The 19,959-nt window shown below is 41.3% G+C and overlaps 1 protein-coding gene across 1 annotated transcript in view; it reads left to right on the top strand.

The window, feature by feature from the left end:
• LOC137436955 (copine-2-like) overlaps positions 1-19,959 on the top strand; it is a 51,279-nt gene that overhangs the window by 15,160 nt on the left and 16,160 nt on the right. Inside the window, exons 6-13 of the mRNA XM_078786308.1 lie at positions 558-647; positions 744-842; positions 3,150-3,236; positions 5,929-5,988; positions 8,514-8,647; positions 10,535-10,589; positions 17,155-17,206; positions 19,510-19,643. Coding sequence (XP_078642434.1) covers positions 558-647; positions 744-842; positions 3,150-3,236; positions 5,929-5,988; positions 8,514-8,647; positions 10,535-10,589; positions 17,155-17,206; positions 19,510-19,643 — 711 coding nt within the window. The remainder of the gene's footprint in view (positions 1-557; positions 648-743; positions 843-3,149; positions 3,237-5,928; positions 5,989-8,513; positions 8,648-10,534; positions 10,590-17,154; positions 17,207-19,509; positions 19,644-19,959) is intronic.

The following is a 19,959-nucleotide window of genomic DNA, read 5'->3' as shown; positions in this document are numbered from 1 at the left end:
AGCCTCGGCCTAGTGTCAGGTGTGCTTACATCTTCTTTATTTGTTAAACATCATACGGATGTAAATGTAAAGTCGTTTTACTCTGAGCGCGTTGTGCATCACAGGCAGCGAATTTCACTTCCTGTGCCCTGTATTAATTTTTTTATTAAAAAACAAACCTTTCTGTACACTGCCCTTGAGGCTTGGTTTGCAATCCACCGTCTACATTTCCAATAGAAAAAAACTCTTTACTTACTCTTTTATGGAAAATGTTTTTCGAGTTTGTTTTGTCCTCCAAAATAGACCTTAGTGAACATGCATTTGTGTTTAAAGATTTGCCTCTAAAACCCACCCTTATGAAGTGGACAGACATCTGGACAAACACACAAACTGACATTGTGTCTTAGAGGGTAGATTATCTGGTTACGTCGAAATGTTTCATATTTTTAGGCTCATCGGCAATATAAAATGGTTTTATTGATTTAAGTGATATCCACAAGAGGGTTATCATTACCATTGGAATAAATATTTAAGGCGACGGACGGGAAGAGGCGTTAATATATTACGTGTTATCGCAGGTTGTGAAGAGTTCATTGGATCCAGTGTGGGAAGCATTCACCATCCCACTGCAGCTCCTATGCAATGGAGACATGAACAAGCCCATTAAGGCAAGAGAAAAAACAAAAGCAGGGCAATTGTAAATGTCTACAAACCTCATTTGACGAATCTGCACCTCAATTTTGGCATCTTATAATGGCATGCAGGGCATCTGCTATGACTGGGACAAGCGTGGAAGTCCTGATCTCATTGGTGAGTTTGTCACTAATCTTGAGCAAATCAGCCAGGCAAGTGGAGGACATCAGGTAAGAGCCTGGCATTGGATTGTTCCATCCGACTGCAACATTTAAAATTGACAAACCAGTTTATGAATGAGTAAAGCATTATGGTGATGGTTTACTTGTAATCTTGGGATTATCCGTGCATACCATGATGTGTTTTTGAGCTTTCACTGCTGCCAGCTATTTTTTGTGGAAGCATATACAAGTGAAGGAAACCTAGACACAGAATGATGCTATTCGGCTTATCACGACCATTTCACCTTTATACACCACGAGCTGACGTACCTGGCGTTGCCCAGGGGAATTTGATGAAATATGTATATAAATATTTCCTGCATGACAAATTGGGGAATGTTTGTCTTATGGTTCCGTATGAATTACCAATCTTTGTCGTTGCAAAATGCACTTGGACCGCTTTCCCTTCTTTGAATGTATTTTTTATTAATTTAATTTATTAATACAACAAATCACTACAACTTCAACATATGATCTTCACAAAACATACTACTCATCGGTCCCAGGGAAAAAAAACCCCCAGACAGTGTATATAAGCAACATACTCACTCGATACCTGAACACGGAGGTGTTATAATAAACCTGTGTAAAACAATGTTTTTAATAACAGACGCACGTGTAAACACTATAACAATTAAATATGTTTTGGTGACAACAAATCACAACAACCTCAACATACGATCTTCACAATACATATTACTCAATCGCTCTGAGGAAAAAAAACCCAGGCTGTGTATAAGCACAAGACCCAAATGCCAATTATGTGGTTTTACTGGGGTCAATTTTTTTGACCAAACCAGGCAGGGTGGGTATAACCCTCCTCCATAAGGGTTACCAGTGAGCCATCTGGATTTATAACCGATATCATGATTGTGACATGGTAATTTGTCTGAAAAAAAGATTTGCCTGGAATTCACATTTCAGCTTGAAGCTGGATTTGAACCGACAGACAATCTTTTGCATATTTGGCCACTGTCCTAATGTCAAGGTGTATCTGTCGGGGATTTAATACATTTGGCTTTGTTACCAGGCAGCCTTTGAGCATTCTGGGAACTGAACAGAGCTCGGCAGAACCGACCCCCCTGCCTGTAATAACATAGCCTATTGTTGAAGTTATCAGGCTCCGACCTTGGGCAAAGCTGCGTGGACGAGAAGATAGCTTTTCCCTTACTAAACAGCCCCCAATTGTTATGCCTTCCTATCTTTAAAGTCTCCTTTAATTATTTTCTGTACAGTATATAAACCCTGGCCTGCTGTGTATTAATTTGAGAAGCTGACCCGTTACTAGCTTATACGGCAGCTCCCCCATGTACATGTACCCCTCCCTTTAATAAATTCTCCTGTAACTGTCTGAGTTTGATCAAATGATCATCCCTGGGGGTGTGCTGGGAGGTAAATCCTCCACATATCCACCATAAAGATGTTCAATTCCAAACAAAGTCTTGACAGAAACTGTGAACTACTGCAGCACCAACGATGTGTTGACCAATTTGATGACAACGTCGAAATGTAAATCCTATTTTTAGCCATTAACGTAGCATACTGTGATACAGTGGTGGCCTTATGGGTTCAGGAATCTCAAAATGGATCTGACAAGTTACGGCAATATAAAATGCCATAACTGAGAATGCCACAAAAGCAGCAATATTTAGGATTTTCATTCGAATCTTCAGGAAGTCAATTTGTTTCAGGAGAATTGCTATGTCACTATTTGATTGTCAGTAAAAACCCAGCTGGCTCTCAAACAACCTTCAGGATATGATAATCTGACTGCCCCCACCTGATCTAGTCATGTGATGCTACAATCCACACTTTGTGGTTGACTACGATTCCTTTCCTTTGTTATAGGAGGTCATTCTAACCAGCTTGGTCCTACCCTTCGCCATTTTCCACATCTCTTAATAGTTAACTTAGAACTCTCATTCAATATTTAGCCATCATTTCCAGTGATTCTGTGATTGTTTTGCTTCTTTGCAATGATTCTTTGCTTCCAGGATTTGATAAGATTATGTGTACTTAAGCAGATAAATTGTAGGAGAAAGCCATTTTGGTCAATTGGACACACAAGTGTGGTAAAAGCCATGTGATAACCTATATCGCGGTAGACTAACGAGTCCTAGTGTCCCATATTTGATCCACACCTCTGCAGCTAAAAATTGTACTTATGTTTTTCTTTCTGAACAATAACATGATCATGCTTTGTGGATGATGATGACGATCTGCAATTGCTACTGATTCACATTGTTCAATTTAGTGTTGATAAGAGCTTGAGAATAATTTGTTGCTGCATCCTTTGCTATTATTGTTGCAATGCAGGTGGAGTTTGAGTGCTTGAATCCCAAAAAGAAGCAACGCAGGATAAGACACCGGAACTCAGGTGTCGTGGTGTGTCAGTGCTGCAAGGTTTGTCAGTTTTCCTAATCCTGCCCTTTTGCTGCATCTGTGCCTACCCACACGTGGTCCGTGCAGACCATCTGCGTATGCAGATACAGCCTGTTTGCTCCTTATCACATCTTTCAGACGTTGGTGTACAATCTTGTCTATTTAATTAACGATTGATTCATAAGAAATTGTAAAAAAATTTTTTTGGGGAAAATGAATGAAATTTTTGAAAATTGAAATTCACTAACGTTTCCCTTGCCTGCACAGGACTCTAAACGGGGTAGCGATGGAGTAGGAAAAATGCAAATGGCGCCTTCTGTTATCACGTCGGCAAGCTGAGAGCAATAATTCACATTTATTGCCATATCTGATGAAATTAAATGCTCTAGCGGCAGCGAGGTGTTCCATTTGAAACTGTTCGAAACATGTAGTTTTTGATGCCTAGGGTCCATAATAAAGATTAGTATTGGTGTTAAAGTCAGTGGTCAATTGTAATTTAATAGTAGGATTTTACAATCGAGTTGTCAATTTTCATCTTTCAAATTTTTTTTTGTGCATGTACAACTGTTTATAATCATCCTCCTTTTAAATGGAGCTAGTGGAAGAGTTTTGAGCAGGGCTTATAAAGCTTTGGTAATGTTTTGCAAACACACACGTGAGCATCTTACTATAATTCACCAAATGTCCGTCCGTCAGTTCGAAGGTACCGCAAAAACGGCTCAACCGATCGCAACGATATTTTGGGTGGGTATTCCTGGGACCCCTGGGAGTAAAATAGGCCATATTGTTTTTCCAATTTTCCCAAACACGATGGAATACTATTTACCGATATGAACAGTGATGTGGCTTTTGTTGAAATTATACGTACCAGGAGAGAGTACGACGACTCCTGACGAACTCTTCCTATATAAATTGGCGGCTCCGAAGTAACACGGCAGCGTGTGCAAAGCGACTGAGAAACAGGTGTAGTAACCACTTTCGTGTTACAGATTCGGCGCGCACTCTTCACACATAAACGTGCGACTGAGAAAGACGTGTAGCGGCCGCTTCCGTTTTGCAGAATTCAATCTTTTTTCAAAATGGGCGCCATGTACTGTTTAGATTTTGATGATTTGCGTGTGATATGATTCAACGGATGTTTATATGAATCGTTTAAAATAAAAAAAAGCTTTCAATTTCTGATATTTTGCCTTTTCATTTGGGCTTCCCAATTGAAGCCCTGCCCATAGGGCAGGTACCGTTGCTAGTTTTTATATATACATTTTTCCTCTGCCACCGAAGTTGGACAGAGGTTATGTCTTCGCTGTCTGTTTGTTATGTTTTTGTGAGCAGGATATCTCAAAAAGTTATGGATGGATTCAGACGACATTTGGTGGACAGGTTGGGTGTGTGACAAGGACGAATTGATTCAATTTGTGGGAAGTCGCAGATCTGGATACTATAATTACCCTGCGCTCGCGAAGCGAAAAGCGGGGTTAAGCATTCACTTGCGTACGTGTGCCGTGCATGTCTGCATTTTAAAAATCCATTTTCTCGGCAACCGTTGGTCCGATTGACATGAAATTTTTTACCTTAGGAGGGCCTCCTCCTGTAGAATATTTTAATGATTATTATGACGTCGTAGGTCACGTGGTATGGCCGCCATCTTGGAAAAACGTTGCAACTCTATCTCCCAAACCGCTTAATGGAAAAAATTGAAACGTGGCTCATTGTCAAGTACACCCCATTGGGAATAAGATATGTTAATGATGATGTCATAGGTGCCTCCCTTATGACGTCATAATTCGACAAGTACAATGCTTGATCTGATCAGTATGAAAAATAAATTCCTCTGCAACTGTTAGTCCGATGAACATGAAATTTTCAGAATATGTGCGGCTCCTCCTGTAGAATTGTTCTAATGATAATTATGACGTCATAGGTCAGGTGGTACAGGCGCCATCTTGGAAAATCGAAAAAAGTTGCACCTCAATATCTCTGAAACCGCTCCATTGAAAAAAATGAAACATGGCTCATTCTCAAGTACTCCCCTTGGGCAATAAGATTTTTTTACTGATGTCAATGGTGCTGTAATTATGACGTCATATTTCGACAGGGACAACGCTTGGCCTGATCAGTTTGAAATTTATTGAGCGTAATCTATGCAACAATTATATTAGAGCATATAAATTTATGATGTAGTTGCTCACTGGCCTGGCAGCCATATTGGATCAAAGAAAAAAATGTTCAAAAACAGAAGAGTTGGCTCGCAACAAGTTGACTGTGCAGGGTAAGTATTCTATGAATACCATCTAGTTTTTTTTTAGCGATTCTTCACCATTTGAGTGATGGGGCCAAAAACAACACTTAGTACGATATCTCAAAAAGTTGTGGACGAACTATTACCAAAACTTGGTGGATGAGTTGGGTAGGTGACAAGAACAAGCCAATTCGATTTTCATGTGTAACAAGGACGAATGGCCCGGATGCAGATCTGGCCCATCAGTGGCATACAAGACGTAAACTGTTCGTCCTGGTGGAGGTATGTGCTCTACCTAGTGCTGTTCTACTTAATTGTGTGATACATTTTAATCACTTTTTATCACTGCATTCCAAGATATGTGAAACAGAATCGCTCGTGTCATGTAAACGCCGTATTGTTATAAAGCTCACAGTTGATACTGTTATGATACCTGATGTACTTGATTGGAGTTGTGTGTATGGAATGTTCCAGATTGAACGCGAGTATTCTTTCCTCGACTACATCTTCGGTGGTTGCCAACTGCATTTCACAGTAAGTCATGTTGCTGTAAATGCTTTCTTCAAATTAAACCATCTTATGGAAGTGCAATTGTTCCATTATTGGACATACCAATATGCCCTGGTAAATGCACATCTTATATAGTATGTCTGCAAATATGGCGAAGGTTTGCCCTCCCTCCCACCTTCCAGCCTCAATGTTCCATACTTACTTTTCCCCTATCCTTTCTCCACTTAATATTTTCTCAACCCTTTTTCCATTCTCATCCCACGGCCCCACTCCCTATCTCCTCTATCATCCATTATCTTCTTATTTTTCCATTTTCGAACTGCAATCGCTCCTTGTACACATGGAATAGGTATATACTCTCCAATGAAGTTAAATGGAAGAGATGGAAGGTTTAAAGAGCAAGTGTCTCGCCATTACACGTTTGGTTATTGTTTAAGATTGGCAATATTTAATTCCGACATCAATAATTTTTAGAAGTTTGAATCATGTTTGAATTGATCCGCCACAACAAAGTACCGATGTCATTATTTGTGGAATCAAAAAAAAAAATCCCCTCCTCTCCACAGTGAGTGTCGAGTGACTCCTTATAAAAAAATCAGTAATTTAATAAAAACAAACTAGTGAAAATGGAGACCATTGCTCTTTAAAAGCATGGATAAAAAAAAGGCAGGTTGATGGAGCTTTGCAGGATGAGTGCGAGGTCATGTGATGTGTGAACCACAAAATTATTGTCTGAAAGCTAAAATACACCCTGTAAAATAATGCAGGATGATAAATTTAGATTAATTGCAGGATTGCTTAACATGCCATTAATTAAATAGAGTGTGAATGAATTTGATGTAATCTTAGCTATGACTCCAAGGCAGCATCAGATGTGGATTGTAAAACTGCTTTGGGAAGGGAGGTCTCATAATAATGATTCCAGTCTTTAAATAATTCAGTGCTTCAGAAATTTATTAAACAACAGATTGCAACTTTAAAGTTGTATATATACACCACCTATTCTACAATATTTATGAATCATGGACAGTGCATTCAGAAAGTATTCAGACCCCTTCACTTTTTTCACATTTTGTTAGGTTGCATGCTGAAATCGTTTAAATTCATTTTTTTCCCTCATCAATCTACACTCAGTACCCCACAATGACAAAGAGAAAACAGGATTTTAGAAAGTTTTGCAAATTTATTAAAAAGAAAAAACTGAAATATCACATTTACATAAGTATTCAGACCCTATGCTATGACACTTGAAATTTAGCTCAGGTTGAGATGTTTCTACACCTTTATTGGAGTCCACCTGTGGTAAATTCAATTGATTGGACATGATCTGGAAAGGCACACACCTGTCTATATAAGGTCTCAGCTGACAATGCACATCAGAGCAAAAACCAAGCCATGAGGTCGAAGGAACTGCCTGAAGAGCTCAGAGAAAGGATTGTGTCGAGGCACAGATCTGGGGAAGCCTACAAAAAAAATCTCTGCTGCATTGAAGGTTCCCAAGAGCACAGTGGCCTCCACAATTCTTAAATGGAAAAAGTTTGGAACAACCAGGACTCTTCCTAGAGCTGTCCGTCCGGCCAAACTGAGCAATCGGGGGAGAAGGGCCTTGGTAAGAGAGGTGACCAAGAACCCAATGGTCACTCTGGCTGAGCTCCAGAGATCCTGTGTGGAGATGGGAGAAACTTCCAGAAGGACAACCATGACTGCAACACTCCATCGATCTGGGCTTTATGGCAGAGTGGCCAGAAGGAAGCCTCTCCTCAGTGAAAGACACATGAAAGCCCGCTTGGAGTTTGCCAAAAAGCACCTAAAGGACTCTCAGACTGTGAGAAACAAGATGCTGTGGTCTGATGAAACCAAGATTGAACTGTTTGGCTTCCGTCTGGCCACTCTCCTGCTTCAGAACATCCAGTGTGGCAGGGCGGTTGACGTAGGCAGAGCGGTACCCAGGGCAACGAGGTGGTTTCTGAAGAGCTGCTGCAAGAAAATGATGGCGTCACCAGCTGTATGTGGGGGTGCACCATCCTGTATAAACCAGGTCATGCCGAGCTGGTGTGGTGTGACCTTTTGGGCTAGATCATTATGGAACTTCTGGAGCATGGCCCGGTAGCGCTCACCATTGATCGTCGCCGTCCTGCTGTTGTCATTCTCAAACCAGTAAGGCCCTAGCATTCCTCATCTGCCATTGAAGGTGCAGTCGAAGCATGTGACCTGTTGTGCTACCAATATCTCTCAGTGATCTCCTCAGGTAGTTCTGCCCCCCAGAAAATGTTGTTGTGGCTGTTGATTTAGTTTCATACCACAGAGCCACCACTTTTGTATTCTGCTCCACTGTCAATGGCATAGTTGAGCTACAGAGCTAGAAATCCCAGAGAACAAATACCACGATAACACCACCAAACCCTGAAAAGTAAAACGGTATAGGGCAAAAAACAAAGAAATGGCAGGAAGTCAAAGTTATATCAATCTTTTTGAAACACCTTGTATATAGAGACATTTGGATCCAATGGTGCACTAGTTTAAAAACAACGTTAACCCTGTCCTGGTAGGTTGGCATTGATTTTACAGCGTCGAATGGTGATCCCCAAGACCCTGGCTCCTTACACCATTTGAGCCCAAACGGGACCAACGATTACCTGGAGGCTCTTCGCGCTGTGGGTCACATCATACAAGACTACGACGCGTATGGCAATGGCATTCATGCTAAACACCCAAACCAATCCCAATTCATTCACAGAACATCATTCAATAACTCTTCTCTATATATTACATATTCCAGTCACCAAATGGTCCATAAAACCTTCTCTTAATCACAGGTATATCAGATTCCTCCTCAATGATGTTTTATTACAATCTCACTTTAAAAAAAACTTTTTTTTTTCAAACTTGTTTATATTCTTAATGGACAAAACAAACTTCATGTTGCTTTAGCTTATACCATATCTGCACTATATATAGCATCCTTTTCAGAGGCCTGATGGATGGTAGAGAGGTATAACACTTACCTTTGAGCCTTCTTGTCTGGGTTTGATTCCCGACCTGACTATAAACTGTCAGATTGATGCTTGGCAGACCATCCTTCGCTCTCTTTCTTAAGTTACCGCCACACCCTGAACCTGAACAATTTCCAAATTTCTGCAACCTACAAACTTTCCCTGGTCGACCTCACAAGTTGGGAATAATAGGGACCGGTAAATAAGTAGTCGTTGTAGTATTTTTCAAAGATGTTTGACTGTTCCGTAAGCAAAATGAGTCACAAACAATGTTTTCCATCTGCATGGCAAGTTTGAACCAATAGGTGAAGGAAATAACCGAATTCATAAGCGTATAGTCTGAACAATGAGAAATAATGGGTTTAAGAAAAAAAAAGTTTGTATACAAGAGCGTGTAAGAGCTAACATTGATCACAAAAAGACAAACTGACACATAAAACATATGATAAAGGGAGAGGGAGAACAAGATGGAGAGCAGGGACATCAGGAGATCTGTGGGAGGGAGTGGGCTTGGGGGTAGGAGGCATGGGAAGGAGGGGTTGGGGGAGGTAGGAGAGGTAAAAAAATCACATGGACACTGCTAGAACTTCCAGGAAAGAAGTCGGTATTTCAAAAAAGTGGATCTGGGGTGAATTAACGGGGGTAGAAGAGATCAAGGTTTTGGATGGGGGAAGATAAGAGAAGGTGGTGAACAGCTGTTTTAAAGACAAATTGATCACAAATTATTAACAAACTTGATATCTTCAATATTTTCACAAAATGTTATTTATATCTTCAATATTTTCACAAAATGTTATTTTACCCCCAAATCCCACCTCTTCGGCAATTTACATCTTGCCTCTCTGGCCAGTGCCTTGGAATGTTTGCCGTGCTGTTTAGCATGACGACGGAGCAAACTGATGACGTCACTGGAAGCCCACTCTTCATTCCATTCCAAGATCAAATCCTAAATTGTTCTGCTGAAGGACAGAACCAGTACGGGTGACATTGTGGATAAAGGAGAGGAACGAAGCGCGTATGACATGGGAATAGTGCCCGAACCATTCCCGTGGATTGCGTTAAGCATGGATTTAGTCATGAGTTCTGGAAATGGATGAAGAAAACGACATGACAAGTTTCAAATAAAGTCATTTCTTCCCCAATGTGGTGCATCCTTTTATATTCCCACTGCGCTCTTTGCTTGCTCAAGCTGAAGTCAGTGCATGTTCACATTATCCCCAGTATGATGTGCATGGAATTGATCTCCCAGTGAGGGAATAGGATAACACCACTCATCAAAGACGTGTGACTGTTCCGTAAGCAGACTCGGTAGTGTAATGTTAGAGCCTCCATTCTGAGTCTGTCTGGGAGCTCAGACACTCAACATTTGGAAAGGTGACAGTTTACAGTTGGGTCGAGAACCAAACAGTTCAAAGGGGAGTATGCCACCTCTGAGCTATTGTGTCAGCCCTGCTGATTATAGTGATGAAAGCCATAAATTGTTGTGGTTCAAGTGTTGTATTTTCCATCAAGATATGTCAGATTGTGGTTGCTGTTATGTTCAGTTTGGATGGTAAGTTGTGCAAATTCTCCTGCAGGGACAAACTCTTCCCAGCGCTGGGCTTCGGGGCAAGACTTCCGCCTGACTGGAAGGTGATGTCCGAGGCAGATCAAGTTTAATTTTTACGGTGTAGCCCATCGGGCAGAGCATGTATGTATGTATGTATGTATGTATGTATGTATGTATGTATGTATGTATGTCCCCTCAAACGTATACCAATCAGAACTGAGAATATGGTCACATGACAGGGTGATGTGATTACGTCTGATGTCATTACGGCGGCTGACTCTCCACACCCTGCTATTTTGATTTATATGCCGTTCATGCTGAGCATATCGTCGAACCTGTCATATATCACAATCGCCATGCTCTACCTTTATGTTTTCATTTAGTCATTTCGTGTGACAAACCAACAAACCGATTGTTAAAATGATTATCAAATGTCGAAAGCATCGGCGTTACGTCTCTTCCAACAATACGGTACAGTGCGTATAGACCTTAGGCATTATGACTCATCTTCGGACCGCTTCGGACAAATTAAGCCCAAGTTTCTTAATACAGTAGTGTATCATTTCAGTAGTATCGTTTTCGTAATAATAATCATAATAATAATAATAATAATAATATAGTAAATATAACCATAACACTTTAATCCCAATGTCGTGAATGGAAAGTTGATGGATTGAAGCGGTGTATGGTTCATGATCAATGATAATCGGTGTTCAGCACTAATATTAATAACCAAGTAAGGAATTTGCCTCGGTTCTTTGATAGCAATATCATTTTTGAAATAATGATAATGTAACGTTAATATTATAGTAAATCTAATCGTAACACTAATCCCTCCATAGTGACTGCAAACTTACTGGAAGTTAAAATATATCATCTTCTACATATTAAAGTAGTGGCAGTTTTGTGTCCATTACGTCATTACGTCTATGATGTCATTACGACGGCTGACTGCACCGACCGACATTTTAATTTACAAGTACACCCGCTCACTATGGGAGCGGCAGGAAGGGCCATTCATCTTTGGGGTATATAGATTACAGTCGATCTATAGTCGGGTCTCAGGAACATTGGGTGTGTGTTCATTTACCAAGTTTCTTGTGGATAGATCGCCAAGTGGTTTAGGCATTCGAGCAAGCACTCCATTAAAAACCGTTAAGGAACGTCTGGCTTGGCAAGCACTAGCTAGCTGCTTGGTAAATGAGCACACCTCCAACCCTGTGGGGTATATAGATTGCATTAGATCTTCGCTCAGTTCTGTAAGTAAAACTTACCTCATGGATGTCAGGATTCCTCCAAATTTCTTTGTTTAATGTTATAAACAGCATTAGCGATGGTTTAAAAAGCTAATCATATGTGTTTGTGGTTTATAATATTTTACAAGCCCGGCTATGCCGCTGTTAGACGTATGGTCTTTTTTTATTATTTATAAATGGGTCAATACGTGACTTTACAAATGATGTATGAATATAATGTATTATTATTATTAATGCTAAATGAGGCCTTTTGCACACGTGTAGTGTGTTTAGCTTGACGGGCACTTTTAACGTGCATTACCAACATGGTATCTGTGATTCAACTAGCCTTTTAATCATAATGTTCAGCATTTAGATGTAAGAGGGGCAATTTCAAAGTGGTTAACCATAATTGTTCTGTGTCTAAATGAAAATCAGACGAATGGAAATATAGGAATATGAGAAATATCCATTGATGAGAATGACAGGTTGATTTGCTATCATTTCCTGTTGATACAATTAGTGGCCACAGTGAATATTGTTATGTCGGTGGGTAGAGGCATATATATATCCAGGTAGATCTGCATAGGTAGGTGCTCGATTGTCGTGACAGGGAACCTACCTGTAACAAGTTCTATGTTTAGCCGTATGTCGGAATAAGTTGTATCTGTGTCCCCGCCATGAGGGGGCGAGGCATGCTAATTAGTACAGGGATTATGGGTAAAATTCCCTCATGTGTCATTCCCTCTGTGAGCAACCCAGTGTCCCTTCTGGCTATACATCCTATAGACACTTAGATAGGTCCCTTAGTGCACACACTAATTAATTCCCCTCCACCACAATAAGACAGGAAGAACAGGCACGAAGCCAGATCGGGGCACCGCCGATGGGGCCGCAGCCAGCCACATCACCAGCTGGCATAGCAACAAACATCGTGCAAGGCAGGCTATAGACTGATCCGACGGAGGGTTCAATGGATGGGCGCCCTCTATAGACACCGCCATAGTTGGGAGGCATCCGCTTCATTCGGCTTACTCTCCAGCGTTCAGATTACATGCAGTTACTGGTCTCAGTTCACTTTGCCGAAAGAATATCGATACAAAATATATTTGTTTGTTAGATTCATTGGAGAAGATGGAATCGTGGACGATACGACCAGTCCACCGAGCTATACGACCGGTGAGGAGCCGGTGTAGCGGCCCGCGTGGAGGTGGACTCTGAGGGAAGAATCCATGCGGGGCGGCAGTGATACACCCGCCGTGACCTGGCCATATGGAAGAGTCGATGAAGCGATAAGGAGCCGGTGAGGCGGCCCGCGCGAAGGGACGGAGGCCCAGTCGGGTCTGCCAGACGAGTCGTGACCCGAGTGATCAAGGAACTTGGGGCTCGGCAGCGGCCACTCGGGGCCTAGCCGTAGTTGCCAGAGGTGGCCGGCCCGGGCGGAGGTTGACTCTGAGGGAAGAATCCATGCGGGGCGGCTGTGGTACGGCCGCCAAGACCTGGCCGTATGGAGGAGTCGATGAAGGGACGGGCACCTAGTCGGGTCGGTCAGAGGAGTCGTTATCGTAGTGGTCGAGAAACTCGGGGCTAAGGCGGAAGGGGGCTCGGCATGGCGTAGCATAGGGTACGCGGTTGCTAACAAAATATGTTTGGTGCATGTGGAAGTGGAAACCGGGTACCCCCAGGTGCTAGGTGCCTTCAGGGTGGCATAGCCGTGCGCCTTCAGTGCCCGGCGATATCGCCGAAAATGGGGTTTGTATCGTGTGCTTTCAGGTGCCAGGTGTCCACGACCGCTCCACACGTATAGAGAAACACTTGAGAACGATTATCACGGACACTTTTCATGTACGATCGCGATGATAGTTGTGCTGGCACAGCCAGCTGGAGTTAAGTTTGGATCGGGATGCCTCCCAGTAATGGCGGACGCAAGAGCGCCGCCTATCGGCGAAGGGGGCACGATGGTCCTTATCGGATCGGTCTATAGCCACACCCAGGGAACGTGTGATTGGCTGGGGTAAGAGCTGGCCACTGATTGGTGAAAGGAAGGTAGAAGGAAGCGGCACACTGATTGGCCACCGACCGTTGACACCTTGGCCAATCAGTGCGGAAGGTGCGAACACTCGGCCAATCAGGGTGGAAGACACAAAACCACTACGTAGAAGCAGGTCGCTGATTAGAGGAAAAGAGCCGGTGACGTCAGAAGGCAGGAAAGACCACAAAGAAGAGAGGGACTGATTGGTAACGCGAGAGAGCTGACGTCACACCACGGGTGACAAAACGACTGGCTTGCGGGTCTTCCCTCGTCGTCGTCTTCCCGGCGTTCTTCCCTGTTGGTTCGGTCGTCATCTTCCCTGGTTCTTCCCTGGTCGTCGTCGTCTTCCCTGGGTTCTTCATGGTGCTCTTGATTTTGGTGCTCTTGATATTGGTGCTCTTGATCTTGGTGCTCTTGGTGCTTGGAGCGAGGCTTGGTGCTTGAAGCGAGGCTTGGTGCTTGGTGCTTTGAGCGAGGCTTGGTGCTACGAGCAAACGGGACCTCGCGTGCGACCGACGAGCGGGGGCACATCGAGGCCTTTCTTCGCGCCAACTGGAGCTGCGTCGGACGACGCGCTAGAACATCGACCCAACGCTCCACTGCCAGACAGATAAGCTCGCATTTAGGGTTGCAAAATTCCCGGGAATTTTGAATGCGGTAAATTTCCACCGGGAATATTGGGAATTTTGCGGGAATATTGGGAATTTTCGGAAACTTTGAGAATTTTCACACAATTTGAAATTTTGATGTGAGAAAAAGATGAAGGATATTGGATTAAGGTTCTCTGGTTTACTCAATCATGTTTTTTAAGAAAAAAGAAACATGCTTCAATAGTTTTAGCACTAAAACCACTGATTGTAAGTAATCTAAACATTTTTATTACTTACTGAACTGTGGAACATATCATTACACATTTTTTACGATATGTGTAAAAACAATACACATAATGCCCATGAGTCAACAAGCACTGGAATAGTATTATACCCCAAATCACGTGATTAAATCTTATTCTTGAAAATCACATTTGTTAAAAGTTACAAACATTTTGAAGTCTTATTCTTGAAAGTTTTTATCAGTTACAAACATTTTTATCTTAACTGTTTGGGTAAAATGTTCACCTACACAAACAAGGTTAAAATTTGATTGGTCAGTAGAATAATAGATGTTGTTTTGAAAATTACCCAGGGAAAATTATTGGCATTCATTAATATATATTAAATAGTTAAAGAGCATATGTTTTGTTTTGCAATTAGCAGCAAGATTCTTGAATAAAGATTTAGCTGACATAATGAACAACTTGTGAACATGTATAATGGATACATACTCAGCCAATAGGAATGGCAGCTCTGAAAGTAAATACAGCAGCTTTATGTCCAACTTGTAGTTGTACTCAACCTTGGAGCTACTTAGTGAACAGAGTGAGGTTTAAAATCAAGAAATGGAAAATCCCACTTTCTGAAATTACTATTCACTGGATAGCGGAATTCCCATGGCTCTGACTATCTAATTATAGACGTTACAAAATGATAGATGAGAAGGGGGTATACCAAAATGACACATTCATATTCTTTAAGACAGAGACTTTCCAGACAAATCACAAAGTAAATTTGGGAGCAGTTCACATTACCAGTCATGACATCATCATTTGAAACAAATGTTACCCTGTATACATTGTGTATATAGTGGTACATCATTCACACATATCCTATATTTGAGCCAATTAAGCTATATGAAGGCTCTAGCCAGCCCACAAAGCATGTGAAAACTCTTTTATTTATGTGAAGAGTAGCATAGAACACAATAATGTTGTTGCTTTCTAACAAAAATAACATAATTTTTCCATTTCTTAAAGATAACATGAAAATTCCCAAAATTCCCAAAATTTCCAACCCATTGAAAATTCCCGAAACTTTCCATTGAAAGTTTCCAAAATTTCCGGAAAGTTTCCGACCCTTTGCAACCCTACTCACATTCACAAATACACGATGGGACATTTATTTTATTCATTCTCCCTTTGTCTCGTATTTGAAATCTGTGTGGGGACGTCCCAATTTAGAATTAGTTCTTCTGTCGCGTTCTTTGTATCGGGTTCCGTAATAAATCTTTATTTTTGTACATTTTACCCCCATGTTCGTTTTGAGCTCATTCCCTACAGGGTTGAAGACCACCAGTGAGATCGCTACAGGTAAGAGCTCGCTGCGTCTTCCTCTTCCTTCTTCCTCCCGTGCTTGTATTGTCAAAATCCGTAATTGATCGTCACCTCTATTAAGTTCGTTTGGCCATCCGCGAGCCCACGGTATTAACCGGAGGGATTCGCGTGAGAATATATACAAAAAAAAAAACCACACACACACACACACACACACACACACACACACACACACACACACACACACACACACACTTTAAGCAATAGATGCAAAATGTAATATAATTTCTCTTGTGGCACCAAAACCAAACAACAATATATTTACAACAGCCCTCATGGCTCCCCCTCTCGTCTCAAAATGATTATCTTAAACATAATCATTTAAAACTTACCCTGTACATTCAAAAGCCTCAGGTATGCCCATCCCATTGGTGTTCAGAAGCAACTAATCCAGATAAACAATCAATTCACTGGTAGCTATCTACCAGGGGTTCTCACTCGGGCCTAGCACCGGTCCACATTTTTGGGGAGCTGGGAAAGTTCTCCAAGGCTTTTGTTGTGCAGAGGCACAGCCCTTTCTCTCAGGTAGTTTTCAAAGTATTTTTAGCTTATTTTAGAAGCTTTGTGAGCCATTTGAAGTTACAATCCTTAGCTGGCACACACGATAAACTTTATGATACCCTAAACGCCGACGTTTCCTGGAGTTTCTGGGCATGCGTGCCGAGCATTCTGGGGTACGATATAGATACATCATTTTTAAAGTGCCGTATGGAATAACAAACAAGGTAAATGTAATGGAGCATTAAAAAATTACATGAATTACAATAGATACTTATAGTACTCCAAGAAACACATTTATGTGAAATTTTGAAAATATTTTTTGAGCTATTGCGGATCTTTGACTATTGTGGATATCTTGGACTATTATATAATTTTTGAACTCCCCTTGTACGTTCATTTTTTGATTGTTTTATCAATATTGACTTTAGCATTGAAAATTAACACTAGCAATAATTCTTCAGTTCTAAGACTCGATCATCACGATACTTTTCTGCTTGTATGAAGTCTGAATGTCATTGGTGGTGCGAAATGAAAAAGTTTTGCTTGGCTTCTTCACTAAATCTTGCGATTCTTCCCAGTAATCCACTTTGGAAACCAGGTTTATTTTTGTTTTTAAACTTATTATGCAGTTTGTGCTCAGAGGGAATAAACCTTTATCATTGTCTCTGCAGGTTTCACATGATTTTGCTCTGAACTTCAACCCTGTTAATCCATACTGTGAAGGTAAAGAATTACTATGTTGCATTTGAACCACTGAGAAGTAAACTCGGCTATCCAACATGATACAGGTTCTGAGAATAATGATTTCAAAGTTCGGGTGCCATTCTAAATTTATTGTACAAAGATCCATATAAGCCTCAAACATTTTGTTGAGAAGTGCCATTAACACCAAACATGTACCGATATTACTGTCATGTACCGAAACATGAAATATTACTGTCGCTGTAACAGTAATCCAGTAACGATGTTCCAGTAACAGTAATTCACTTCTGGTGAAACTCCTAAAATCTAGTCACTGTTCACTCACACTAATTTGCTCCTTTTTTGTCCCGCCTGTGGAACCAATTTCCTCAGTCTCTTCAATCTCATTCTTTCCTCCAGCGGTCATGTTGCTTCAAGATAGCTGTTCACCTCTGCAATTTTATTTTTATTCCATTTCTGCTTCTTCCCCAGTTTCCCTTATAGTCAGAGCCCTTAGGGATATTTTGGGGCCGTTTGGTTCAAATTCTTCCAAAAGCACCAAATTTGGCCCAGATGTTGCCCATGCCATACTCTTTCGATTTTTGACGGCCGCCCCCCCCCTCCCCCCGGGGGCCTCATATTGGCGAAATACTAAATGGCCGCCACCCGGATTAGAGGAAAATCAGTTAAATAACCAAAAGGGTTGGAATCATGTATGATACCACTTTTCAGGGGTTTTCGAGGTCGAGGAATCCAATTATGATGTTATTTTGATGATTCGAGGTCAAGGTCAACCCTCAAGGTCATCTTAAATGTCATTTTTGAGTCAAACATGTCGGTTTTTGATTTTTTTTTGTCAAGATTTACACGAGGTTCACCATTTTATCTTTCTGGGTTGCGTAATCGAACTCTGACCTTATTTTTGACAATTAGAGGAAATATTTACATGTCTATTTCCTAATTTTCAGGCATATGCAGTTCATCAGTCTAATTACAAATGTACGGATTTTGATGTTTTATGAACTGTATGCCATATCCTTGTGTTTAATTTTTGTGCGATCATGATCCGGGTTCATGTATACATGATTGTATACATGTCATAAATATGACGCCATAGGTCATGTGACCTGGCGGCCATATTGGATTTTATGAAAACCTTAAAAATGGATCCCTGCCTTCATTTATCGATCGATTCATTTTGAACTTTGACCACTTATAGTACGCCATGTGATTGGATGCATATCCTAATTATGACGTCATAGGTCAGGTGACATGGCGGGATGGACCGGTATGGTCCCCGGATCATACCGCCCTTGGCGCCCGTCAAAAATCGAAAGAGTATGGCATGGGCAACATCTGCGCCAAATTTGATGCTTTTGGAAGAATTTGAACCAAAATATCCCTAAGGGCCCTGACTATTATACTTCTGTCATTGAGAGCTTGTGCCTGTATCCAGTTTGTTCATCCCTATGTCCTCCTCCCCTTGTTACCCTCGCCAGAGGAGAGGGTATTGCATTTGAGTCCGTTTGTCTGTTTGTCCGCACATATTGCTCCGATTGACAGGAAATTTTCACCATAGGTGCAACTCCACCTGTATAATTTTTTTAATGATAATGATGACGTCATAGGTCACGTGGTTCGGCCGCCATCTTGGAAAATCGAAAAACTTTGCACCTCGATATCTCGGAAAGCGCCGAATATAAAAAATTGAGACGTTGCTCATTGTAAAGAACTCTCCATGGGGAATAAAATATGTTAATCATGATGTCATAGGTGCCTCCATTATGACGTCATAATTCGACAAGTACAAAACATCATCCGATCAAGATGAAATTTCTTGAGCATAATCTAGGAATAAATTAGTGGAGAAAAAAAAAATGCTGACGTCATCGATCACGTGGTTCGACCGCCATATTTGTTTTAACACAAAAGCCTTAAAAACCACTGAAAATACATCCTGGCGAGGGTTTGCAATCTCCGATTGCTCTTTTTCTTGTTCACTATGTTGTTGCTGTACTCTGCTGTACATGTCTTCCTTCTCATATTTTCCCTGTTCTTTTAGTTTTGTGATGTCCTGTCTTGTTTTGTGTTCTCGATCCTCCACGAACTTCGATTCTGTATGCCAAAATAAAAAATATAAAAAATTCACAAAGTTATATCCATTGCACCCCAACAAAAACAATTTTCAATGCAAATAATATGGAATAATTACAATGACTGAATCCTACACAAATGAACACAAGATCGTCAAGCTCTTTAACCCGAACCTTTAGCATTGGTGTCCCCCAATAACATCCATGCTAAATTTACTGCAATTATGTAATTGTCTTGCCTTGTCACTGCAGGCATCGAAGGTATTGTCGAAGCGTATCGCTTCAGCTTGCAGAATGTACGGCTTTGTGGCCCGACAAACTTTGCACCGATCATCAACCGTGTTGGTGAGCTGGCTCTGGAGGCCAGCGAGGAGCCCACCGCATCGGTAGGCCTTGCTTTTGTCATTTCACATTGAAATGTTAAAAAATATATATATAAATAGACCACACGTCTGATAATCTCATGTTGTTGGAGATTACTACTACTACTACTACTACTACTACTACTACTACTACTACTACTACGACTATGACTACTACTATATACAGTGAAGGCACTTTTTGCTGATTGCATTTTCTACCATTGCCAACATAACAAAGGCATCTGCACAATTGATGGCCATTAATTATTTATTATTACTAGCATAACTCGGTGCGCTCCGCGCGCCTCACCACATGTCGTTTCGGAGGGGTAGGCATCTT

The sequence above is a fragment of the Myxine glutinosa genome, chromosome 11 (genome assembly GCF_964187855.1).
Source record: "Myxine glutinosa chromosome 11, kmMyxGlut1.1, whole genome shotgun sequence".
NCBI classification, from domain to species: domain Eukaryota; kingdom Metazoa; phylum Chordata; class Myxini; order Myxiniformes; family Myxinidae; genus Myxine; species Myxine glutinosa.
This window is presented reverse-complemented; position numbering and strand designations above follow the sequence as displayed.